Source organism: Salvelinus alpinus, chromosome 1 (assembly GCF_045679555.1).
Source record: "Salvelinus alpinus chromosome 1, SLU_Salpinus.1, whole genome shotgun sequence".
NCBI classification, from domain to species: Eukaryota; Metazoa; Chordata; class Actinopteri; order Salmoniformes; family Salmonidae; genus Salvelinus; species Salvelinus alpinus.
In genome coordinates, this window is record NC_092086.1 from 38,779,579 (window position 1) to 38,806,761 (window position 27,183).

Sequence of the window (27,183 nt, forward strand, 5' to 3'; positions counted from 1 at the left end):
GGTATATCCACATGTTGTGTTGTTTGGTTGGAGCCTTCTCCTACCCTTTCTCTCTGTGTCGCGGCGCTGGGTTGGAGCCGCTGTCCCTGGTCTGGCACGTTCCCTTAAATTTTTGTGTTAAATTTGATGCCCCCCCTTTTTTTTTTAGATTCGACAATTTGCGACGGCATTTAAAATACCTACACGGGCATCTCCATACCGGTGTTTTTTTTAAATAAGTATTTGTCAAATATACCCTTTATCCTGTAAAATGGCGGTGTTAAGCGGGTCGCTAGGGCCGGTTGCCCGGCTTGAGGGCCGTGAATTCGAATACCTGATGAAAAAGCGCTCGGTGACTATCGGGAGGAACTCGTCTCAGGGCTCCGTGGATGTGAGCATGGGTCATTCCAGTTTTATTTCTCGAAGACATCTCGAAATATTCACAGTTAGTGACGATAGCACTGGTGGTGGAGACTTCTACTTGCGATGCCTCGGCAAAAATGGGGTGTTCGTGGATGGAGTGTTCCTCAGACGGGGTGCCCCTCCTCTACAACTACCACGAATGTAAGTTCAACATGTATCTGTGTTTATAATAACTAGCTGGTTATCTTATCTTTGTTTTCAATTACCACAAACCACGTGCTGTTGCAGCAAGACTACGGGGTGGTGTTTGCCATGTAGGTTCATCTTTGCTAGCTAATTAACGTCAACTAGACAGTGTTTGTCAGATACTAGTAGCTACATGTTATGAACTGCCCTCCCATTGTTATAAAATATATTCTGAATTAAGACAGCCAAATGTAGTTAGCCATATTCGAACTTGATTCTACAGCACACTGTCTGTCGGCCAGCTTTCAGTTGATTTGCTATCACATAGTGGATTATTATTGTAACTAGTTAGCTGTGTAAGTTACTTGGTCATACATGTAAACAATGTCATATAGTTCTGTGCAAGTGTTTTGTTAGTCAGGTGGGTATGATCGATGTTTTGTTTATATTTAAGTTTGTGGATGGCTACGTTGCTTGTAGGCCTGTATCTTTATAACATGTGTGATGTGCATCACTAGGCCATCACTCAATTGAACATTTCTGATACGGGTCATTACAGGTCAGCTTTGCACAACTCGGAAGATAGATGTTTTGCTTCAGTTTGCTCCATTCACAAAATTATAATGGCAGGTCACAAAGGCCCATGCTAACGTTACAATACATAGGAAATAGTTTTCTCAAAATATTCACTGACCATTATTTTCCTCTTACCATCACGGTAACATTACTCTGTTCTCTTAGACCGATTTGAATTCCATAATACTAAAATGAGATTCTATTTCTATGCCAAATTCCCGGAATGCATAGTTTGTTTTGTCAGATTTGCCTAATTTTATTCTAAAGAAACTTGCAACATACACTCCAACTCAACCATTACATCTGAAGACAACCCTGTATTTAATTAGGAACTTTTGAATGTTGATATTTGATGCATAATTCACAACAAAATGTAGTGGGCTGCTGGGGCTCATTCATTGGTCAGTTGCCTCAGTGACATACAAACACAAAGCTGCATTCTTAAAGCAGCAGTCAGCAGTAGAAACAATAACAAAGTGGCCTCCCCAACCCTGTTTCGGTAAAAAGCTAAGGGATGGGGCTGGAGAAATGTAACCACTCAAATTCATATATAGAGGTATGGATGCAAGGACTGACCATCCAAAATGATAGTTTTAAACATGTTTTGAGGCTATGGGTGTGTTCGTATATATTCACTCTGGAGTGCCAGAGTGCGCACAAATTCAGAGCGTTGTCAGCGCACACTGGACGCTCTGCCCGAGGAGTAGGGTTGATCCAAGCATTCGGAACTCACATCAGTCAATCACCCAAGCTAACTGGCTAAAGTTGGCTAACTTGCTAGCTACTTCCAGACACAAATGAGAGAACACATCACTCTGACCATTTCTATCTCCCTAGCAGAGCTGGTTAGGCTGTGTATGTTATCTAGAGCGTTGGTGACTTTAACTGTGCTGCTGGCAACAATTTAAAAAAATATTTTGCCATTGTTTACTGACAGGTCATATTCAACTGGTGTTGCACTGTTTTTAAATTCATCAGTTATTCTGCACTCTGGTACTCAGATGAGCGTGCTCTGAAATCGGCGTAGAAAGCCAGAGTGAATTTACGAATGCACCCTATAATAGTGTTTGTTTGCATTTACTTTGACAAACATTGGAGTAAAACATGTTTATATTTTGGGTTGTGATGGGGTATGACATGAGACAAGTTATATTTTTCAAGAATCAGTGGGGTACATATAATTAATTTATACGTCCAAAAATGGATGTAGCAACTGCTCATTGCCCCTTTAACTGACCACCCAGTCTTCTTACCCATTCATACACTGTATTTATTTTTTTTATTTTATTTCACCTTTATTTAACCAGGTAGGCTAGTTGAGAACAAGTTCTCATTTGCAACTGCGACCTGGCCAAGATAAAGCATAGCAGTGTGAACAGACAACACAGAGTTACACATGGAGTAAACAATAAATAAGTCAATAACATGGTAGAAAAAAAAGAGAATCTATATACAATGTGTGCAAAAGGCATGAGGTAGGCAATAAATCGAATAATTACAATTTAGCAGATTAACACTGGAGTGATAAATCATCAGATGATCATGTGCAAGAAGAGATACTGGTGTGCAAAAGAGCAGAAAAGTAAATAAATAAAAGCAGTATGGGGGGTGAGGTAGGTAAATTGGGTGGGTAGTTTACAGATGGACTATGTACAGCTGCAGCGATCGGTTAGCTGCTCGGATAGCAGATTTTTAAAGTTGTTGAGGGAGATAAAAGTCTCCAACTTTAAATCAGGGGTGTGTTTTTATACGTTCACATCTACAGCTTCATGAAAACCTTGTGATATCCTTATTTTGGAATTGGGCTTTATGGGTATAATGACTATAGTAGCCCACCCTACCTAAGGCAAAGAATGATCAGGGAAGTGGACAGACAGTCTTGGCTTGGAGAGCTCTGGACTGGGGTCCTTTATGTCCCCTGGATTTTAACAGAATGACAAGTTGCCAGAATGAAGCAGTCACTGCTGCCCTGCCCTCCATGTTGTTGCTCTCCCACGCCTACATAATTACTCCATGGCATAGTCTTGCCATGACTGTTTACATCCTAACTGAATCTGTGTAAAGCAGTTATATTAGTTTGATGCTCATTGTTTTGTCTCATTCGAATGTTATGTGTTTTTAGGATAATCTTTAGGGATGATGATTATCTTGGGCAAAAAAAGTGAAAGAAATAGAGAAGACTTCTTGTCTCTGCTGCCCTGAGCTTGGATACTTTTTGATCTTTTGAGGGTCCGTTGTGTTCTACATCCTAGCATAACATAGCAACTGTGCATTTGCTTTTACAAAATGTTTGGTCTCATTGAGCAAGGATGGAAATTGGCAAAGGAGCCTGAATGTAAAAATGCATTGAGGCTGTGGGAAAACTCAGCTCTTTGCAAAATGACTTGGGATTTCCATACAAGCTTATCCTCTTAACCAAGCTTCTTTTATTGTTGAAAACATTTAAGTATGAATTGATTGAAGCAGATAGTAGACTATATAATAACATTCATTGTCTGGTAGGGGGTGGGTTTTGTGGTCTAGTGGAATTCTTTACCTCAGGTAGTAGAGATTGGGGGTCTGGTGGCAAAATGAATTCTGTTTGTTGTTTGTATGCCTCTGTGCCTGACTGACAGAGGATCAGTGAGCCCCCAACACACACACAAACCCAACGTTGTAAAAGCAATGTGTGTTGCCTTTGGTCACACACAGCACTCTGCGAGGAATGTGATGTCTCAGAGCTCAGCATTCCTGTATCAAAGACACCCTGATGGTTGCCATGTGAGTGTGCTGCTGAGCACAATGTTGATGGTGCTGTTCTTGCTATTAGGTGATTTCCCCCCCCCCCCTCAATAGCAGGAACAACACCATCAGTGGTCAGAACCAAGTAATATCAGGATGTAAGATGGCACATAAACCCAACAACTTCAATGACTAATTTCTCTGAACTAGAGGTCCGTATTTTATTGAACGGGTGGCAACCCTAAGTCTAAATATTACTGTTACATTGCACAACCTTCAATGTTATGTCATAATTATGTACAATTCTGGCAAAGTAATTACTGTCTTTGTTAGGAATAAATGGACTTTCAACAGTTCGCAAAGAGCCACCTGGCCCAAACTGCTGCATATAGCCTGACTCGCTTGCACTGAACGCAAGAGAAGTGACACAATTTCCCTAGTTAATATTGCCTGCTAAACATGAATTTATTTTAACTATATATGCAGGTTTTAAAAAATATACTTGTGTATTGAATTTAAGAAAGGCATTGATGGTTAGATATGTTGTTGCAACGATTGTGCTTTTTTCCGCGAATGCACTTTTGTTAAATCATCACTTGTTTGGCGAAGTTGAAGTAGGTTGTGATTCGATGATAAATTAACAGGCACCACATTGATTATATGCAACGCAGAGCAAGCTAGTTAACTACACATGGTTGATGATATTACTAGGTTAACTAGTGATTATATGAAGATTCATTGTTTTTTTCTAAGATAAGTTTAATGCTAGCTAGCAACTTACCTTGGATCCTTGCAGCCACAAGGTCCATTTGATGCTGCACTCGCGTAACAGGTGGTTAGCCTGCCACGCAGCCTCCTTGTGGATTGCAATGTAATCGGCATCCAAAAAGGCCAATTACCGATTGTTATGAACACTTGAAATTGGCCCTAATTAATCGGCCATGCCTCTACTCTGAACATCACCAAATTCACTGAGGATACATTACATAGGATGAAGAAACAATATGCCGATCCTCAGCCCCTTACTACATGGAGAACGAATACTGTATACTCGTTGTTGAGTGGGATCTGCATGGGGTGTGTATGTGGGGGGGGGGGTCCTTGGTGGCTTTACACCATTTCTTTGGATTCCTCATGTCTAACTCATTGTTAGAAAAAACGTTTGCTCCAACTCATATCTTAGGTGCTATATTTATTGAATATTATTTTGAATCCTATAAATTAAAATGGCCAGTTGGGTTCAATGGATTAGCTCAATGTTGCAGGAATGCTAATCTTATCTGTTTCTAACAGAAATGATTTCAGAACAATCTGAGATGGTGGGTGTCAATCCTCTTTCTTGTGCTTTTTAAGTTTGAGCGATCCAAAGGCATCATTAGGCCTATTGAATATTGCTACCTGCCTCTACCATCAGGGATGCAAACTAGTCACCTTTTGGTGAAATTTGCCGTTTTGAATCCAAATTAGGTGACCTACGTGATTCGTATAGATCCAATGATAAAAGTTTGTGGGGAGGGGGGGTTGGATCACTACTGGCTGTAAGGGAACGAGTGATGCAAGTTTGGAGCAATACTGGCTGTATCCAAGCCTCAGCCAATCGTTTACATAACAGAATGCAGCGCAGCACGCGACTGAAGAAAGAGAGAACCAACTTACTAGTTACAGCATCAGCGAGCGCTCTGGAAATGCAGCTTGCCAGTTACAGCAGCGCATCCCCTGAACGATAACGAAGAGGTAACGTTAGATGAGAAGCCTGACCATGGAGACGGGGGTGAGAAGGTGATGAAGCGTACTTCATGAGCTGTAACCGAAAAACTAATGGCATTTAGAAAGTTTGTGGTGAGGGAGAAAGTGTGGAACTGGTATTAGCATTGTTAAGTATCTTGCTAGCTGGATCTAATTCTCAGTTAGCTAGACAGAGAAATATTAGCAAACTTATCTGATCAAATAATTGAGTTTATGGTGTGAAAATTAGCTTGCTAATAAAGTAGACTGCTAACATTACAATATCAAATGAGCTAACGTTAGTAACCTAACCAATTCTCTATAGTATTAACTGGTGTGCGACTCCTTGCCGTTCCTCAAGTTATAACGCGTTAGTTGCTTACTGTACCCTGGCAATCTGTGTGAAATGTTAATTAGCTAAAGAACTAACCACTATCTGTTAACTAATGTTTTCCCTCTACAGTATGTGGTTAATTTTCAGAATGAGAGAATTAGGTGAGTTAAACAAGTACATTCAGGGTGTGGAGCTGGGCCTGGCTTAAGCTGGATGCCACGATAGAGGTGAAAGGAACACCACACACTTTCCCTCTTTCTCACTTTTGCTGGCACATTGTAGAACAGATGTCCACCGGCAGAAAGTGTACAATGTAATAATGTGCAGTGCAGCCCAAATATATTGTTTTTGTTGTGTTGAACTTGACAGTAACACGTGTGAGGGGGATTATAATTTAACTCAGTGAATGTTATTTTTGATCAATGTCTATAGTGACCACTATAATAGAGCAAAAATAGAATGCCTCTTTTGTTTCATTCTATTTCTACTTTAAAATGTATTTTTCCCATGTGCAATGTGTGTGTGTGTGTGTGGTCACAAGCGTTCTATTATAAAGGCTGTCATGGCTAACTGCAATATTAGTGTATTGTTTTTTTCTCAACTTGAGTGTCATTTTCAGTAAAGTCTAGGCAACAAATAACATTGGATTGCTTTCTTTACATTTTTTTTGCTGTGAGTTAGGTTCACATTAAACACTTTTTATTTTACACACAGAGACTGATCATGTAGATCATATTATTTGTTTAATTAGTTAACCTGCATGTTTTGCATGTTTTGCATGTTTCAGTGCAAAACAAAAGTGTCACCTTTTTGGGCCCTCACCAGTTTGCATCCCTGTACCATGCTGGTAACTAGTTTTGAAAAAACATGTTTTCCCACTAGACACTAGCTACGTGTGGTCTGCATAATGAGGTCATCAACATCCCCCTATTTCATCAAATAATTTAGTTTCCCATGCTCTTTGTTGACAGGGGTATTACATTGGTCCTGAAAGGGTGTTGGAGTGCATATGCATAATTGAAGTGTCTGGCTTCACCAGGCTGGCTCCCAGCAGTTTTTCACCCTCTGAGTAGCAATGCTAATTTGAGACATGGGTGTCAGGGACACTGTTCTCTCTGAATGTGCTCTATGCCAGCTCTGTTGGGGCTTGGCAACAAGTGCTGCAGCACCTGGCATCCGGACCAAAAGGAAGCAGGAATGGCATAACAATCTGGGCCTCCATCTCTCTAGGGTGTGGTGATGGAGCCTGATCCTGTACTGATTGAACCTTGGTGTATATGGACATCTCCATTCTAGGCATTCACACTGCTTGTTGTTTACCCCACAATGAGAATGTGTGTTTGATTAGGCTACCACAGCCTATATTTAGCCTGAGCCTCTAGAAGCAACGTCAGCACAAGAACCGTTTGTCAGGAGCTTCATAAAATGTGTGAAGCTTGCCGCCATTGTACTCTGGAGCAGTGAAAGCTCGTTCTCTGGCGTGATGAATCACACTTTACCATCTGGCAGTCCGACGGACAAATCTGGGTTTGGTTGATGCCAGGAGAACACTACCTGCCCCAATGCATAGTGCCAACTTTAAACTTTGGTGGAGGAATAATGGTCTGGGGCTGTTTTTCAAGGTTCGGGCCCCTTAGTTCCAGTGAAGGGAGATCTTAACGCTACAGCATACAATGACATTCTAGACTTCTGTGCTTCCATCTTGGTGGCAACAATTTGAGGAAGGCCCTTTCCTGTTTCAGCATGACAATGCGAGGTCCATATAGAAATGATTTGTCGATCGATGTGGAAGAACTTGACTGGCCTTTACAGAACCCTGACCTCAACCCCATCGAACACCTTTGGGATGAATTGGAACGCCGACTGCGAGCCAGGTCTAATCGCCCAACATCAGTGCCCGACCTCAGTAATGCTTTTGTGGCTCAATAGAAGCAAGTCCCCGCAGCAATGTTCCAACATCTATGGGAAGTCTTTCCACGAAGAGTGGAGGCTGTTATAGCAGCAAAAGGGGAACCAACTCCATATTAATGTCCATGATTTTGGAATAAGATGTTCGATGAGCAGGTGTCCATATAAGTAGTGTATAACGAAAAAGACATTACATACAAAATACTTTTTACAGTTTACATACATTTAAAAACATTAACATGTAGTGTGTGTGGATGCTCAGAGGCCACAGACTGGAAGGTTGCATTACATTGTGTGGTAGGTGAATTTGAACCTTTTGTCTCGTTTTCTCTGCAGGTGCACTTTCAGGTTTCCCAGCACAAACATCAAGATCACATTCACAGCCCTGTCCAGTGGGAAGAGGGAGAAGCGTGAGGCGCCTGAGTCTCCAGTAAAACCAGTCCACATCTCTCCACTCACCATAAACATTCCAGACAACATCGCACACCTCATGAGCCCTCTGCCCTCGCCCACCGGCACCATCAGGTACAGTAACAGTAGGCCTGGGCCTCAGTTAACCGTGAGAACTTATACTGGCCTGGCGGCTAATGCTTAGTTTATTGAACTCTAGAGGAAGCTGTGAACCAGGCTCAGCTTGCAGGTTAGGTCACCCCCTAACCTACACAATCTGTCCAACACAGCTTTATTTTGTGTATACTTGTTAAGCCTAGTCTGTGTGTTGACTGAAAATACATGGCTTCTAGCAATGTTAATTTTGACAGCTGTTTTAATACCTTTTATTCTCAGTCACATTTTAGTCATTTCATCCTTTGTTAGTTATTATTAGTCGACCACAACTCTGGGCAGTTTGTCTAGTTTAAGTCACAGCCATTTAGGTCACATATTAAGTGCATTTTTTCCGATTTAAATTATGAATATTTAGGCTACCTCTAACTTCCATCATGTGCACATTCCTTGAAAAGGGGGGAAATTGAGCTTTACAAAAATGCCAGGAGTATTACTGTACTACTAATATTCAACAAATAGCATTTGTTTTTTCCATAGGAAAGGTTAGTTACAAGTCAAGTATCCTGTAGGCTTGGGTGGTATACTGTATAACGGGGTATTTGGAAGAAGCCACAGGAGGATTTTTCAAAATCGTCAACTATTTCTTTGAAGTTATAGTAAATTTGAAAATTTGTAGCAACTTTTTATGTTAATATCTGCAGTCAACTTGTGCAATACATCACGAGATAAAGCATATTGCATTCTTCATTTCACCTGTCACATTATTTTACGTGATGAAGCTTACCATAGTTCCCCAGAACAGTTGAGCCAGTCACGTTTGTTTGTAAGTAGCACAATTGGAGAAAGCCATGTGGTGAGTCCACAACATTCTATATCGATCGGCGAGTCTCTGTTGTGCGGGGCACGTGAGGTGATGAAGCCATCAGATATATTATAATGGCTTTCTGCCAGAAGTCAGAGCGCTAGATGAGTTCTGTACAGCTGCCATTTTCCCCCTGTGCTTTCTACTAGTGTTTTTTTCCCCTTCTCCCATCTGGCCCATGTACACATGCATGCTTTTCCGAAGGAAGAGAAGCATCACAACTTTGTTCATTTGCACAATTTCTCTCGTTCGCTACGGTAGCTACTTTTGTTTAACTTTATGAGCTGTATTTGCTGGTCTTTGTAATTAGTTGGTTTTGCTCGTTGGCATTTCGCAATTAGTTTGCTAATTTTTGTTTGCATTCTGGTAAGAAGCCCGGTTGACTTTTCTTGTTTGTAGCGCCCTCTTGTGTGCTATGCTGGTAATACCGTAAATCCTGGAACGAGAGAAGGGACTGTATGACGACATGAAAATCTGTATACAAGCCTACTGTCCTGGCTTTGCATCAGTTTAAAAGATTGAACGAGTGTCTGAAGTGACCACCTGGGAACTGTGTGGGAGACCCTGGCAGATCAACTCAATCAGACCGTGCAGCTCAAATATGTAATGAGAGGATTGAATTAAATATTCTACACGCATGCATGCTTAGGATTGGACAAAACAGTTGAAAAGGAGCCTCATGTCAAATGAAATGTGAGACTAATGGACGTGGGATTCTCCTTTCACATTTTCGTAGACTAAAATGAAAATGAATTTGTAATAGTTCGTTTTTTCCAGTGCATTTCATTATCGTAGTAGTTTTAGACAGGAAAAATTGGTTGTTGATTAGTTATTGTTGACTAAATTAACACTGGCTCCTAGGGGTGTGAACGTTTAAATGTAATTGGGATCCTTAACTTTAGGAAACATTTTTAAATTCACATTGCAGTTATCACACATCATATTTTGTGTTATTGCCAAACTAGACAATAGGCCTGGGGAAAGTTGTGTAAAGGTTGACTCAGCGATATGACTTAGCTGCAGAAAGTAAACTGCATAGTGGGTAAATATCCGCAACATCTAAGAGTGTTGAAGTGCTAGGCTCAACTTCTCAGCTGTTTTTTTCCCCTTCTGCCTGGTGGCCGACCTGCCTATACTGTGCCCCTCCCCTCTCTCTCCGTCCCTCGATAGCTCGCTATGAAAGATGCAAGTGTTTGTGTTCCCTAAAGTATGGTAACTAATCCAGGGCTCTACAGTGTGACCATTTTACTCGCATATGCGCCTAAATATTTTTCTGTGCGACCTAGACATTTTGTTTAGGAGCGCCTGGAACATTTGAAGGATTCTATCTTTAATATCTCAAATATTGTTAAATGTGCTCAGTTGTAATCAGGCTCCTCCATTCCAAAATTCCTAGCGGAATTGAATCTTAACTCTCCAGAAATGGGGTGTTGACGTGCAAGTCTGAGTGAGTTATTTTGGCGTCAACTGTCCACCACTACGTCATCATCATTAACACTTGGATAAATGGCAGAGAAAGGCAAGCGACAGCACTGAAGCCCTGTATGGCAATACTTTGAGAAGTTAATGTGAAGGAAATGCACATTTTGCGAGGTGGAATTGAAGTACAGTAATGGTAGTACAGGTGCAATGCTTAACCATCTGAAAGAGGCACACTGTGAGACCCAAACCGTTGTGGGCAGCAGCGCAGCTGAATTGTGAATTCACGTGGAATGTTTTTTTCCCTATCGTTTTAAAGGAAAACATATGATAAAATTGCTGTTTAAACATTAAGAACTTTTCCCCCCATTTGTCACATCCTTAATAGCTTCTGCTGTGTTCAAATGTAAACTACCCCTATATAGTATGTGAAAGGAAAGTTGTAGCAGTGCTAATTAGAGGTCGACCAATTATGATTTTAACGCAGATACCGATTTTATATGTATGTGTATATACACTGCTCAAAAAAATAAAGGGAACACTTAAACAACACAATGTAACTCCAAGTCAATCACACTTCTGTGAAATCAAACTGTCCACTTAGGAAGCAACACTGATTGACAATACATTTCACATGCTGTTGTGCAAATGGAATAGACAAAAGGTGGAAATTATAGGCAATTAGCAAGACACCCCCAAAAAAGGAGTGATTCTGCAGGTGGTGACCACAGACAACTTCTCAGTTCCTATGCTTCCTGGCTGATGTTTTGGTCACTTTTGAATGCTGGCGGTGCTCTCACTCTAGTGGTAGCATGAGACGGAGTCTACAACCCACACAAGTGGCTCAGGTAGTGCAGTTCATCCAGGATGGCACATCAATGCGAGCTGTGGCAAAAAGGTTTGCTGTGTCTGTCAGCGTAGTGTCCAGAGCATGGAGGCGCTACCAGGAGACAGGCCAGTACATCAGGAGACGTGGAGGAGGCCGTAGGAGGGCAACAACCCAGCAGCAGGACCGCTACCTCCGCCTTTGTGCAAGGAGGTGCACTGCCAGAGCCCTGCAAAATGACCTCCAGCAGGCCACAAATGTGTATGTGTCAGTATATGGTCTCACAAAGGGTCTGAGGATCTCATCTCGGTACCTAATGGCAGTCAGGCTACCTCTGGCGAGCACATGGAGGCCTGTGCGGCCCTACAAAGACCATGGCAGTTCCATGTCAATAGATTTAAGGTACTAGTCATCGTCATCGAACAGTAATCGAACTTTAGTACAAGTCATCTCTGGGTAAAGGTGGATAGTAGTTACAGCTGCGTTCACGTAAAAGGAAAATAAATGGTTTACATAAAATACCAATCTCTGAACACCCCAGCCGAGTTCCCAAACAACTCGACATATCCCGTTGGATCTATTACCCCCCCCCCCCCCCCGCCCAGTCACAATTATGTGTTCCTAAAAAAACGGGAACCGTTAGCGACGCACAACGTCTCCCCCTCCCCACCAAAGAAATGCCTCATCCTCTCCGCCCCGCATTGAGTAAATGGCAACGTAGCCCCCGTCCAGACCACATTAAAAGAGGGAGAAAATAAAATGTCATAATTATGTACAATTCTGGCAAATTTAATTACGGTCTTTGTTAGGAAGAAATGGTCTTCACACAGTTCGCAACGAGCCAGGCAGCCCAAACTGCTGCATATACCCTGACTCTGCTTACACTGAACGCAAGAGAAGTGACACAATTTCAGGCACCGCATTGATTATATGCAACGCGGGACAAGCTAGATAAACTAGTAAATCATCAACCGTGTGTAGTTAACTAGTGATTATGTTAAGATTGTTTTTTTTTTATAAGATAAGTTTAATGCTAGCTAGCAACTTACCATGGCTCCTTGCTGCCTGCACTCGCGTAACAGGTGGTCAGCCTGCCATGCAGTCTCCTCGTGGATTGTAATATAATCAGCGTCCAAAAATGCCGATTACTGATTGCTATGAATACTTGAAATCGGCCCTGATTAATTTGCCATTACGATTAATCGGTCGACCTCTAGTGCTAATCCACCCATGAATTCCTACTAGCACATCTGCCAATCAGCTACGGCACATTGCACCGATGATGGAACTGCTCCAATATTGATGTTTTCATTTAATTTTAGCCAATCATCAGTGTTTATCTCCAGATTATTCATGCTTGCTTCAACTAATGACAAATCCTTAAGCTTTTTCTGCTGTTTTAACTCTCAACTTAATGCCTCATGAAACAGTTTTGCTCTCCTTTCAATATGGGTTAGATAATGACTGCAGGAAAGGGTACAGATAAGCTGAGCCAAGATATTTATTTTACTGGGGCCCCCTATTCCTCAGAATATCTTGGCTAATTGTAAACCATTGCTTGATTTCTAAAAAAGGAACTGAGGTCATCAGTGGATCAATTAGGCAGTTTTGTTTGTAGCATAAAAGTATTGCATTATTCTTAGTCAGATAATTTGATATGTACTGTGTTTGTCATCATGCTGACAGACTTGGTGACTAACAGTCTGGTTCTCTTCTTCCCTACAGTGCTGCCAACTCGTGCCCCTCCAGTCCCAGGGGAGCGGGCTTGTCTGGCTACAGGATGGGTCGCATCGTCAGCTCTGCAGAGCTACAGCTCATAAACGACAACTCCCAGTCAGAGAACGACAAGGAGGCCTCAGGAGGGGACAGCCCCAAGGTGAGCACCACATACAGAGAATTTCCATTGAACATCCTTTTAGTCTAAGGCTAGGCTTACATTCATCTGTGTCTGTGAAACTGGCATTTTTAATTTAGTGGCAATCAGCAGTTGAAACCATAAAATGTTATCCCCGCCACTGTTTTGGTAAAAAGCTGAGGGATGGGGCTGGAGAAATGTAACCACTCTCAAATTCATAGACGGAGCTATGGATGCAAGAATTTACCAACCATGATATCAATATAGTTTTAATGTTATGAGGGTGTACAGTGTTTGTTTACATTTACTTTGTTTTAGTGCTGAGTAGGGTTGCACATTTTGGGGAATATTCAGAGGTGGAAACTTTCTGTGGGAATTAACGGGAATATATGGTAATTAACGGATATCTATGCAGATTAATATTAATACCATTTAAATGTTGTTTTTTTGCTTTGGATATATTTACCATATCATATGGAGACAGAAACATAAACCCTTTACCTTATCATAAGTAGACATAATTGCAAATGTTTAAGTCCTTCCAATAGAGAGAAAAAATTACGAATTGAACTTTAATTGAGTTGGCTCTTCACATTTCACTGAACAACAAAAGAAAGGGAATATTGAATGATCCCCAATGATCCATCCCATCTCCCCCCAAAAAATTTCAACATACATCTGTAAAATTATAGTCTAGAAACTAAAGCTTTGGTTGTCTTCCTCTCAGGCTTCTCTGTCTTCTCCCTGGACCTCCTCAATGTCCACCTCTTGAACATCAGAATCTGAGGCCTCATCTTCACTGTCACTTTCCAACCTTGTTGAGGATGACTTGTCAGGCTCAAAAAGCCTCACATTTGCCCGAATGGTCACCAATTTTTTCAACCCTTGTATTGGTCAGCCTGTTGCGTGCTTTGGTGTGTGTGTGTGTTCCCAAACAAGGACCAGTTGCGATCTGAGATGGCTGATGTTGGTGGGATTTGAAGGATGATGGAGGCAACAGGGAAAAGAGCCTCATATCCACAAAGTCCCTTCCACCAGGTGGCTGATGAGATATGTTGGCATGACTGCCATATTGCATCTCCATCCCAAAGCCCTTGCTTGGAAGTTTACTTTGCCAGACTGCAAATAACCTTGCCCTCATCAAGGCCATGGTGGCGAGACACGGTAGTGATGACACCATAGGCCTTGTTGATCTCTGCACCCGACAGGATGCTTTTGCCAGCATACTTTGAGTCCAACGTATGCTGTGGTGTGTATGGGCTTCAGGCAGAAGTCTTCACGCTTTCTGATGTATTTCAGAACTGCAGTTTCCCCTGCTTGGAGCAACAGTGAAGTGGGCAGGGCAGTACGGATTTCTTCCCTTACATCTGCAAGCAGAGTCTGAACATCAGACAGGATGGCATTGTCTCCCTCAATCTGTGCAATGGCTACTGTTTTAGGTTTCAGGCTGCTTACCACTCTCTCCCAAAATACATTACCCAGGAGGATCCTCTTGATGTGGTTGTCCATATCGGCAGACTGTGATATATTCTTGGAGAGACTCCTTCCCCTCCAGGAGACTGTCAAACATGATGACAACACCACCCCAACGGGTGTTGCTGGGAAGCTTCAATGTGGTGCTCTTATTCATCTCACTTTGCTTGGTGAGGTAGATTGCTTCTATAACTTGATGACCCTTCACATACCTAACCATTTCCTTGGCTCTCTTGTAGTGTGTATCCATTGTTTTCAGTGCTATGATGTCCTTGAGGAGCAGATTCAATGCATGAGCAGCACAGCCAATGGGTGTGACGTGAGGGTAGGACTCTCCACTTTAGACCAAGCAGACTTCATGTTCGCAGCATTGTCTGTCACCAGTGCAAATACCTTCTGTGGTCCAAGGTCATTGATGACTGCCTCATCTGCAATGTAGAGACCGGTGTGTCAGTTGTCCCTTGTCTGTGCTCTTGTAGAATACTGGTTGAGGGGTGGAGATGTAGTTAATTATTCCTTGCCCACGAACATTCGACCACCCATCAGAGATGATTGCGATAGTCTGCGTTCTCTATGATTTGCTTGACCTTCACTTGAACTCTGATCTCTGCATCCAGCAAATGAGTAGATAAAGCATGTCTGGTTGGAGGGGTGTATGCTGGGCAAAAAACATTCAGAAATCTCTTCCAATACACATTGCCCGTGAGCACAAGTTGCATACACAGCTCGAGCAAGACATTAATCAGCATTTCTCTGACTACGTTCCTCAATTGAGTAAAAAAAAACTTCTGACTCCAGGAGGAATTGTGTTAAGGTGTCTGATTCATCATTTTCACCTCGAATAGAAGTAGAGGGACTTTTGTCAGAGGTTGCTTGTGAGCGCTGAGGAAATTGTATGCACTTGGCCAGATCATTCTGCTTCTTTGGTGCATTCTTCACATACGATTTGGCACAGTATTTGCAAATGTACACAGCTTTTCCTTCTACATTAGCTGCAGTGAAATGTCTCCACACATCAGATAGTGCCCGTGACATTTTCCTGTAAAGATGAGGAAAAAAATAGTGAAAAACCCCCAAATACAATTCCATGTACAGATAAATAGTTAAGCAGTTAGATTAAACAACTCCTTTGTAAGATTAATATTTTTTTATGAAACGTACATGGAAACAGCTGAATTAACACTCAGTTAGCAGGCTCAAGCAAGCTAAAACCCACATGGTAGCAAAAAATAACTAGCAGAAACTGTTAACAAGTTAGAAATTAGTTAAACACTTTGCTGTAGGCTACCATTTACTAGTTAACAAAAAATCATGTCATATACAATATATTCACCCCACCCAGTATTATAATCAAAACTTACCAGAAAGAATGTAGTCCTTGGCTCAGACAGTGTAGTAGTGTGGGCACAATAGCATCTCATTAGTGTGCAAGATCTTGAGAATCAGCTGTACATGTGATGGAAGAATGCACTGTGCATGCAGAGGGTTGCAACTCCATTGAATTGGGGATAGTTCAACCAAAATATGCCACAAGACCTAGAATTGCCTTATGTGTATCCCACAAAAAGGTTCACTGTTATAAGCTAACTTAAAAAAAAAAAAATGTATATAAAGTAAAATTCCATAAATTCCTGGGCATAACTACCAATGGAAAATGTATGGAAAGTTTCCACCGCTTTGCAACTCTAGTGCTGAGTGATTAGTGCTTTTTGTTTTGGTTCTATTATTTAAAAAATGATCACGGTTTTGATAATGCATAGTGCATTTAATGACAATTGTTATATGTGGATTGAATGATGTAACAACACAGAATAAAACATTTAACAAAAGTCCCATGATGGTAGTGACTGCCCATTACTGCACTTATTAACCGTAATTTATTTACATCATTACTATTTACTTTATAAATATTAAAAATATTTCAGTTGTTGGGTATATTACATTTAGTTTTATTTGATGACTTTTTATTATTTAATTCCAAGTCATCGTCTCCTCTCTATAGAGCTGCTGTCTGACAAAATCAGTATTTTAATAGTTCTTGAGTAAATAATGCATACTTTTACAACTGCTGAATATCAACTATCAATCACTTAGGTCATGTATTTTCAGGTAGAGATACCTCTCAAAGCAACTGCTCCCTATGCCTCTCGCTCCCGTGTCTTCTGTCTCTTCTCTCCCTCTGTGCCCCCACACAGACTGGACAAGTAGGCGTGACATTATTTATGGTCATGTTGGTTAATTACTGCGCTAATCTATGTAGAATATTGGCCTGTTGGAAACTACAACTCTACTATATCACACAGTTTGGACTTGATCTGATTTATCTCTATTGGTAAAAAAACAAAACATATCTGATGTTTTGGTTAATTGCTCAACACTACTTTGTTTACAAAGATTGGAGTAAAACAAGTTTGTTTGGATGGGGTATGACAGTTGAACTAAGCTCAGGGCATTTCTAAGTTATATTCTTCAAGAATCAATGGGTACTGCAACTGCAGATTGCCCTTTTTAAATAAGTGCACACTTTAATTAATTGGAGAGGAAAGGTAGTCATGTGTCTGCCTGTTTTGGCATTTTAACAGATGCATGTGACAAAACAAACCCATGATTTGTTGTCATCAAATTTTATTTGTCACATACTTCGTAGACTAACAGTGAAATGCTTACTTATGGATTATTTTCCAACAATGCGGAGTTATAGATGAGATGAAAAATAATATACAAAATTGAGAGAGTGACACGAAGAATAAAAACACGGTGTATAACAAATAGAAATAGCATGGCTATACATATAGGGAGTACCCGTACCGAGTCGATGTGCAAGGGTACGAGGTAATTGAGGTAGCTATGTAATGTACATACAGGTAGGGGTAAAGTGACTAGGCAACAGGATAGATAATGGGCAGCAGCAGATGTGCAAAAAAAAGTTAGTGACTAAGTGCAAAAAAGGGTAAATGCAGCTAGTCCTGGTAGCCATTTGATTAGCTATTTAGCAGTCTTGTTTAGATGTCTTGGGGGTAGAAGCTGTTCAGGGTCCTGTTGATTTCAAACTTGGTGCATTGGTACTGCTTGCCGTGCAGTAGCAGAGCGAACGAGTGGCTGTCTTTGAGAATGTTTTGGGCCTTCCTCTGACACCGCCTGGTATAGAGGCCACAAGTGAGTCAAGATGCTGTCGATGGTGCAGCTGTAGAACTTTTAGAGGATCTGAGGGCCCATGCCAAATCTTTTCAGCCTCCTGAGGGGGAGGAGGCGTTGTCGTGCCCTCTTCACAACTGTTGGTGTGTTTGGACCATGATAGATCCTTCATGATGTGGACACCGAGGAACTTGAACCTCTCGATCCACTACAGCCCTGTCGATGTGAATGGTAGTGTGCTCACCCCTACGTTTCCTCTAGTCCACGATCAACTCACTTGTCTTAGACGTTGAGGGAAAGGTTGTTGTCCTGTGAATTGGAGTGTGTCCAGGGTTTCTGAGATGATGGTGTTGATGTGAGTCATGACCAGCCTTTCAAAGCATTTGATTGCTACAGATGTGAGTGCTACGGGGCGATCGTCATTTAGACAGGTTACCTTGGCATTCTTGGGCACAGGGACTATGCTGCCTTACCAAGCAAAAAGGCAGTAACTGCTCATAGCGTGGAACTGAGAAATATGGCTTTTATTTACGTTGGTTCACAGTAACTTTATGCAGTTACTGCTAACATGACCCCCATTTTCTCCAAAACGCAATAGAGGCAGGATACTTGTCCACGTGATTAAGCATGTATTTAATGTAGCAAAAAATGACGTACTCATTTTTGACCAAATGAGCAGTTACTGCCTTTTTGATTGGTAGGGCAGAATTGTGGTCTGCTTGAAACATGTATGTATTACAGGGAGAGGTTGAAAATATCAGTGAAGACCCTTTCCTGCTTGGCAGCTCATGCTCTGAGGACATGTCCTGGTAATATGTCTGGCCTTGTGAATGTTTACCTGTTTAAAGGTCTTATTCACATTGGCTATGGAGAGCGTGATCACACAGTCATTTGGAACAGCTGGAGCTCTCACGCATGGTTCAGTGTATCTTGCCTCAGTGAGCATAGAAGGCATTTAGCTCGTCTGGTAGGCTCATATCACTGGGCAGCTCATGGCTGGGTTTCCCTTCGTAACCTGTGAAAGTTTGTAAGCCCTGCCACATCCGATGTGTGTTAGAGCTGGTCTAGTACGATTTGATCTTAGTTCTGTATTGACGCTTTGCTTGTTTGATGGTTCGTCGGAGGGTGTAGTGAAATTTCTTACAAGCATTTGGGTGCCGGTTTTAGCCAGTCGGCTAATTTTCAACCGCAGTCCCTGGGCAGGTTGTCAATGCACTTATTAATGAAGCCAGTGACTGATGCCATCGGATGAATCCCTGTACATATTCCAGTCTGTGCCTTCAAAACAGTCCTGTAGCTTAGCATCCGCTTCACCGGACCACTTCCGGTCACTTGAGTGAGTCACTGGTACTTCCTGTTTTGAGTTTTTGCTTGTAAGCAGGAATCAAGAGGATAGAGTTATGGTCAGATTTGCTAAATGGAGAGAGAGATGTGTATGCATTTCTGTGTGTGGAGTAAAGGTGATCTCGAGTTTTTTTCACCTCTAGTTGTACAGGTGACATGCTGGTAGAAATGAGGAAAAACGTATTTCAGTTTCCTGCATTAAAATCACGGCCACTAGGAATGCCACCTCTGGGTGAGCATTTTATTGTTTGCTTAGGGTCTTATACAGCTCATTGAGTCCAGTCTTATTGCCAGCATCGGTTTATGGTGATAGAAAAATACAATGATAACTCTCTTGGTAAATAGTATGGTCTACAGCTTATCATAAGGTATTCTAACGTGAGCAGAACCTCGACGAGACGCACACCCCCCCCCCCTGAGCTTTCCCGATGCTGCCGTTCTGTCAGGCCGATGTATAGAAAAACCAGCTAGATTAATATTTTCCTTGTTCCACCACGACTCAGAGAAACATAGGATATTACAGTTCTTCAGATCACGTTGATGGGATAGTCTCAAACCGAGCTCGTCCAGTGATTGCACGTTAGCCATTAGCGCCGCCTACTTCTCAGTGTCAGGGATTTGGGCCTGGTCTGGGATAATCAATATGTCCTTTGACTCATTGCAGTGAAAGTCCTCATTCAAATCGAGGTTGGTGATGGCTTTTCTGGTTTCCAGAAGCTCTTTTCGGTCATAGGAAAAGATGGTGTAAACATTATGTACAAAAAAAGTTAAGATCAACGCCCAAAAACACACAATAGTTCAATTGGCCAGGAGCCCGTGAAACGGCTGCTATTCCCTCCAGTGCCATTGCTCACAATATGTAATTTTGCTACCTAGTAAATGACACCCTTTCTTCCTTCCTCTTCTTCTTCCCTTTAGGATGATTCCAAACCGCCATACTCATATGCACAACTGATAGTCCAAGCCATTACAATGGCACAGGACAAGCAGCTCACACTAAACGGAATATACACTCACATCACCAAAAACTACCCCTACTACAGGACTGCAGACAAAGGCTGGCAGGTGAGAAATGGCGTCTTTCAATACAAATAATTTCAGTGAAAATGGTGCATGTGAGGGAAAAGATCTGAACCTGTTTTGAATAGCATTAGGATACCACCACATGGTTATATTTGAAATATCTCAAAAACCAGAGCATAGCCCCTTGATTTTTTCCCACATTTTCTTGTTTCAACATGGATCAACATTGTAGTTACTCCACAATACTAACTTAATTTACAGAGGGAAAGGAAGTCTGTACAGAATAAAAATATACCAAAACATGCATCCTGTTTGCAACTAGGCACTAAAGTAATACTTGGCAAAGCAATTCACTTTTTGTCCTGAATACAAAGTGTTTGGGGCAAATCCAATACAACATATTACTGAGTACCACTCCATATTTTCAAGCATAGTGGTGGCTGCATCATGTTATGGATATGCTTGTAATTGTTAAGAACTGGGGAATAAATGGAATGGAGCTAAACACAGGCGTAATCCTAGAGCAGGGGTACTCTACTCTTACCGTATGAGATCCAGAGCCTGCTGGTTTACAGTTCTACCTGATAATTAATTGCACACACCTGGTGTCCCAGGTCTAAATCAGTCCCTGATTTAGAGGGGAACAATGGGGGAAAAAATGCAGTGGGACTGGTTTTGAGGTCGAGGGTCCTAGAGGAAATCCTGTTTCTCTCTGACGCTGGGAGATGAATTAACCTTTCAGCAGGATAGTATCTAAAACACAAGGCCAAATCTTCACTGGAGTTGCTTACCAAGTAGTCCGTGAATGTGGCGGAGTTACAGTTTTGACTTAAATCTGCTTGAAAATCTATGGCAAGACCTGAAAAATGGTTGTCTAGCAATGATCAACAACCAATTTTGACAGAGCTTGAAGAATTTTGAAAAGAATAATGGGCAAGTGTTGCACAATCCAGGTGTGGAAAGCTCTTAGAGATGTACCCAGAAAGACTCACAGCCCTAATTGCTGCCAAAGGTGTTTCTACAAAGTATTGACTCGCTTCTGAATAATTATGTAAATTAGATTACTATTTAATTTTCAATCGGTTAGCAAAGATTTCTAAAAACAGGTTTATTGTGTAGATGAGTGAGACTTTTTAAATACATTTTGAATTCAAGCTGTAACACAACAATGTGGAATAAGTCAAGGGGTATGAATACTTTCTGAAGGCACTGTATATTAAGATGTGCTTTGACTAATATGCAACCTTGTAAAAGTACACATTCACGTTGGCTTCAAACTGAAGGGCGGTACATGGCTTATCCCATCTGTTTCCATGTTGTTTTTGAGCATGTGCCATTGATGAACTGTGACGTGAATAACAGCCTTGGCTGCAGTGTGTTCGTACTAACACGACGGCGTATTCTGTTGTAGAACTCGATCCGTCACAATCTGTCACTGAACCGCTACTTTATTAAAGTAGCCAGATCGCAGGAGGAACCGGGTAAGGGCTCGTTCTGGAGGATAGACCCGTCCTCAGAGGGCAAGCTCACGGAGCAGGCTTTCAGGAAACGAAGGCCGCGAGGTGTGCCCTGCTTCAGGACACCCCTCGGACCCCTCTCCTCCAGGTATGGACCTACTCACTCTCTCAGGTTTCAGTCACACGATGAGCTTGCTGTATGCTTTACTGCAGGGGTCTCCATCCGGTCGCTCGCAGCCCATCTATCCACAAATCCACAGTGACATTATCCCATCCCTAGTTAGCTCCAGTTGGCCCAAAAAATGTCTAATGTAACACAATATCTGCCAATTAATTTCCAGCAATAGTTCCCCTGTATGTCTGTTATGCACACATTTCTCTTCCATTCACTTTGTGTAGCCAGTAAGACAGAATGATAATTGTCTTCTGGGTAGAGAGTAGCCTTGTGCGGCATACCGTATACCGGAGTATTTTGAAACAGCCAAGGCATGGTTTTTCAATACCGTCAATACCATTGAAACTAAGTTTTTCAATATTTGTTAAAATATTTTGTTACTTTTGAAGTAAATACCTGCAGTCAGCTTGTGTAATATGTTAGGAGATGAAGCATATCGCGTTCTTAATTTCACCTGTCACATTATGAAGCATAGTTCCCAGAAAAGTTGAGCCAGTCATGTGGGGCGGCAGGTAGGTGGTTAGAGTTGGGCCAGTAACCGAAAGGTTGCTAGATCGAATCCCTGAGCTGCCAAAGTAAAAATCTGTCGTTCAGAATTCTATCATGGTTATTTGATCAATCGGGTGGGCTTTGTTTAGCAAACTCTGTCATGACATGCAGCAGCAAAAACATTGCTAGACCAGCACAGTCCTCTCTCGCAAAATTCTAAATTAACGTGGTATTGCATGCAAATCGAAATGTATTTTTTTCCAGCCCCCAAAAAATGGTCTTCAAATGTGATTTTAAGCATTGGCGTGGACACAGAACATCATATTTCATTGTTTCTCTGAGAATAATTGTAATTTTGAGTGAAAAACAGAACTGAATTTGGGAAAATACTGTGTATTTGAAGCTAGGAACATTTATAGTATTTTGCAATATGTTTCATAATTTTAAAGTAGCTCTCATGCTAGAAAAAGTTGGACACCCCTGCTTTACTGTTAGATTGATATGCCATCGCCTTGTGGCCATGTGTGGTCACTACAATATATTCCCATTGGAAGTGTGACCTATCGTGGTAAATTTCAATGCATATGTAAATCTCGGCTTTAAAAATGCTCAGAGCCCTATCTGCTTTTCCCTTTCACAGGAGTGCCCCAGTCTCCCCTAATCACTCTGGGGTGCTCTCGGCCCACTCGAGTGGGGTGCAGACCCCTGACAGCCTATCCCGAGAGGGTTCCCCTGTCCCGATGGAACCAGAGCCCGCTCCGGCCCCGCCCCCTGCCACAGCAGTCCAGCCCAAACTAGCTGTCATCCAGGAGGCCCGCTTTGCACAGAGTACACCAGGTGAGAGACGCCCATTTTAGTCCAATCACATTGTTGGAGTCTTCTCCAATCCTATGTACAAATGTGCAGTCGTCACATGTGGATCCTCCGTTAACGAAAGCTATTGTTTGTCCAGGCTCCCCTCTCAACAGCCAGCCAGTGCTCATCACGGTTCAGCGGCAGTTGCCTCAGACCATAAAGCCGGTGACCTATGCCGTGGCCACGCCTGTGACTACCAGCACCAACCAGAACCAGCAGCCCGTCATGCAGACGGTGCACGTCGTCCACCAGATCCCTGCTATGTCTGTCACCAGCGTGGCCGGGTTCAGCACCGCCAACACCTACACAGTGGCCACCCCCGCCATGGTCACCCTCCAGACTGAGCCCCAGGAGAACGGAGACTATTCAGAGGCCAAAGGTGAGGGCAGGGAAGGAGGATGGTGTAGTGTGTGTAGATGGACAGATTGTGTTGACTCAAGGTAATAGTGGTTTCAGCCAGGTTTACATAGGTCTGTTTTACCCTTGACCAAGGGACCTGTGTCTGTGTATATATGCGTTGTTAGTAAATGTGAAATGTATCATGTTGATCAGTTATTGTAGTGCTTGTTTGGTGTTATGTAATTTGAGGTCATTGACATCTCTTCTTTTTTTTGTGTCTCTAGTAAAAGTAGAATCTGTTCCAACCATCTCCCACGCCTCTATAGGCGGTGGCAGTCGCATCATCCAGACAACCCAGTCGACCACGCCCTTACAGACGCTGACCTTAGTGCAGCAGCAGCCGCCCCTGGGCCAGCACCAGCTCCCCATAAAGACCATCACACAGAACGGCACCCACCTGATGCCAATGCAGGCCGCTGCAGGTGAGACACTGACTTAGAATGGATCCTGTCAAAGCGCTTTATCCGCATCTGTAGTCTACCACTGCTCTGACCCCATCTGTAGTCTACCACTGCTCTGACCCCATCTGTAGTCTACCACTGCTCTGACCCCATCTGTAGTCTACCACTGTTGTGAGTAGTCCCTAGTAGTTTGTTTAATTAACTAGAATTCATACAGCATACTTGTCAGTGCTGCTCTGCAGTGTGTTTGTATCTCGAAGGGCCATATGAATCCCTGTCTGGCTGGAGTTTCCTACACTGTTTGGAAAAGTACACTTTTTATTGGCATATGTTCTAAGACGTTAGATTACTTAGCAGAGTATTCCATCAATTCCGCCTCTGAAATATTTCTATTTTTTCCCTCATCTTCCTCCCTATGTTCAGCCACAGCTGTTGCGAGTCCTCTCCACTTGCTGGCCACTCACGCCTCCGCTTCAGCCTCCCTCCCGACCAAACGACAGAACAGAGCCCAGGCGGCCAGCGATCAGCCCGGCGCTAAGCGCATCAAAACAGAGGAAGGGGACAGCGCCACCCCCACCGCAACACGCGCAGCAGACACGGACTCGTCGGCAGCCAATGACCAAGCCAGCCACCACAACTAGTCTTCTGCAACTACACCACCATCTTGTTTTTTTTTTCTCCTTTCCTACCATTTATTTCCCCCTTCTTCCATTGACTCTCAAGGTGCCAAAAGGAGAAGATTTTCAGTTGGGTTTAACCATTGTAGAGGATTGGAAAATATGACCACCCCTTTAAAAAAACAGACTGAAGAGAATATTTAGTTGTGATTTGAAAAAAGGACAACTAGGACAAAGAAGAACTCTAATTTGAAGGTACCCCTGTGAGACATCGCCGAGGAGGAGGATGACGACTACTCCAAGACCACAGGAAGCCTTAACAAAAATTAACCTTTAACATGATGAGCTGAACTTTGACCACCTGCAGCGAGCAGTTTGACTGAGGCCCATGTTAGCCCGGCGGTCGCGCGGCACCTCTGTCTCAACTACCTCAGTGCAGATTGGGACCACGGCCAAGGGCACCACTCAACGGACCCATGGGATGACTGGATGAAGTGACCAACTAGCAGCATGACAAGCATTTGACGCAAACATGACATGTCAATGAGTGCATCCAGCAAAAGGGATCAAAACAGTCGGAGCCAATTCCTGGACCTTTGGCAGCTAGCCTTTCATATACTGACCTAGCCTTATTGCAGCTGTAAGTAGAAATGCAGTATTTTGTTGTTCGTATGTGGACCATAGGATCTGTTTTGGATGTATTTTCATTTATATAGGTAAAAAAAGTAATAACAATTTAAATAAAGAAAGCATACAGCAGTGGGGTCAATGACATTTCAATCACTCCACCTGAACTTCAAAATTCTCGCTGTTAGTTTGTATGTGGATTTTTTTTCTGTTCAGTGTAGTTTCTTTTTACAATTCTATCAATGGAGTGTTTTTCCCCCCTGTCAAATCTACGTTCTGTCATATCCAAATCAATTTGCTTTGTTACACTTACATATTTTCATACTTGCACAGATAACCAGTAAGATATAAACATATTAATTCCATGTGTAGTTGATCAGATGCCTCCTCATCGAGCTTTCATGTAACAGACTACAGAAAAGTACCTGAGCCGTTATCGCTTGAATCCTTAGTTGAAACAATACTAAAGTGGTCACTCCGCCTCTGTTTTTGGTAAAAAGCTGAGGGATGGGCCTGGAGAAATGTAACCACTCTCAAATTGACAGACGGGGCTATGGATGCAAGGACTGACTATCCATGATATCAAAATTGTGGTTTTAACCATGTTTTGAGACTATACCGTGCTTTACATTTACATTGTTTACAAACATTGGAGTAGAACAAGTTTATATTCTCGATTCTGATGGGGTACGAGAGTTGAACTAAGCTCATTAGGCGTTTAAGTTATTATTCAAGAATCGATGGGTATATATCATTCATTAAAGTCAGAAAATGGATGTAGCAACTAAGGATTCTAGCTTTAACTGTACATTTAACAGAAGAAAAGAGCTGCTTAAAACCAGACCAGATCTGCACTTGGTAAAATGTAATTTTTTTTCTCTTGTTATCCTTGGCTGTGGTGACTTCGGTGTGGACAGACCCTTTGCTTGATTATTTTATTCTGGTCCGACAACCTGACGAGTCTGTTTTCAGATTGGAACATATACAAACTTAAGAAGATACAAGTGATGGATATTTGTTCCGCTTCAGTGGATAAATGCTTTTTTTTATTTTATATAAATTAATTTAAAACCTTTCACTCTCTATTTTACTTGTCCAAAGGTTTCACCACAACAGTGATCAGATCTTCTGCTCTCAGTACGCATTTAATTCACAGATGTTTCAACACGCCGGAGCAGCTGATGGCAGACTTTACTTAGAAGCAGCGCGTGGCCATTCTATTGCCTCTGACCAGATTATCGTCCTTCAGTTATACATGTTGAATCGCTGCCGTTCATCAACACCCAGCAGGTGATTGCTAACAGCCCACGGCCACCCGTTCCTTTTAGCCGTTCATCTTTCTGAGTTTCCCCCCCTAACAATACAACTAGAGAATGACACACCATAGCCTCTTTTACTGAGGATTTGCCATTTAGCACACGACATTCACTTGTGATTGAAGAGTTATTTCGTTGCCTTTTGACAGCTTCCGTAGGGAAATTCAAGATCTGCAAAATTAGACATGCTTTCTTTTAAACCCCTTTTATTGTATTGGTCATTGTGTGAATTAGGATTTTGACAGTGCCCCAATTGACCACAGAGGGGCAGTATTGGCATGGTAAGCCAAACCTGCCTTCACATCACACACTGTGCACAAAACATAAGATCACCTTCCTAATACTGAGTTGCGGAACCCCCACCCAGCACTTTGCCCTCAGAGAACAGACTCAATTCGTCGGGGCATGGACTCTACAAGGTGTCAAGCGTTCCACAGGGGTTCCACAAGCATTTCGCTACACCCGCAATAACATCTGCTAAATGTGTATGTGACCAATACGATTTGATTTGGCACATGTTGACTCCAATGCTTCCCACAGTTGTGTCAAGTTGACTGGATGTCCTTTTGGTGGTGGACTATTCTTGATACACATGGGAAATTGAGCGTGAC

General features: G+C 42.3%; 1 protein-coding gene across 1 annotated transcript; it reads left to right on the top strand.

Annotated features, from left to right (window-relative positions):
- Positions 1 to 26,332, top strand: LOC139575478 (forkhead box protein K2-like). The gene is made up of 9 exons (XM_071400481.1): positions 1 to 543; positions 8,129 to 8,317; positions 13,132 to 13,282; positions 20,132 to 20,278; positions 21,648 to 21,841; positions 22,998 to 23,194; positions 23,310 to 23,591; positions 23,836 to 24,033; positions 24,436 to 26,332. Exons 1-9 carry the CDS (start codon positions 251 to 253, stop codon positions 24,651 to 24,653), a joined length of 1,869 nt encoding a protein of 622 aa, XP_071256582.1. The 5' UTR covers positions 1 to 250; the 3' UTR covers positions 24,654 to 26,332.
- Positions 26,333 to 27,183: the final 851 nt, after the last annotated feature.

Bases quoted from the DNA above. Each gene is read 5' to 3' on its own strand.
- LOC139575478 (XM_071400481.1), top strand. From the start codon at position 251: ATGGCGGTGTTAAGCGGGTCGCTAGGGCCGGTTGCCCGGCTTGAGGGC. The intron at 13,283-20,131 runs GTGAGCACCACA...TCTTCCCTTTAG, and splicing joins CAGGAGGGGACAGCCCCAAG to GATGATTCCAAACCGCCATA. The intron at 23,195-23,309 runs GTGAGAGACGCC...TTGTTTGTCCAG, and splicing joins CTTTGCACAGAGTACACCAG to GCTCCCCTCTCAACAGCCAG.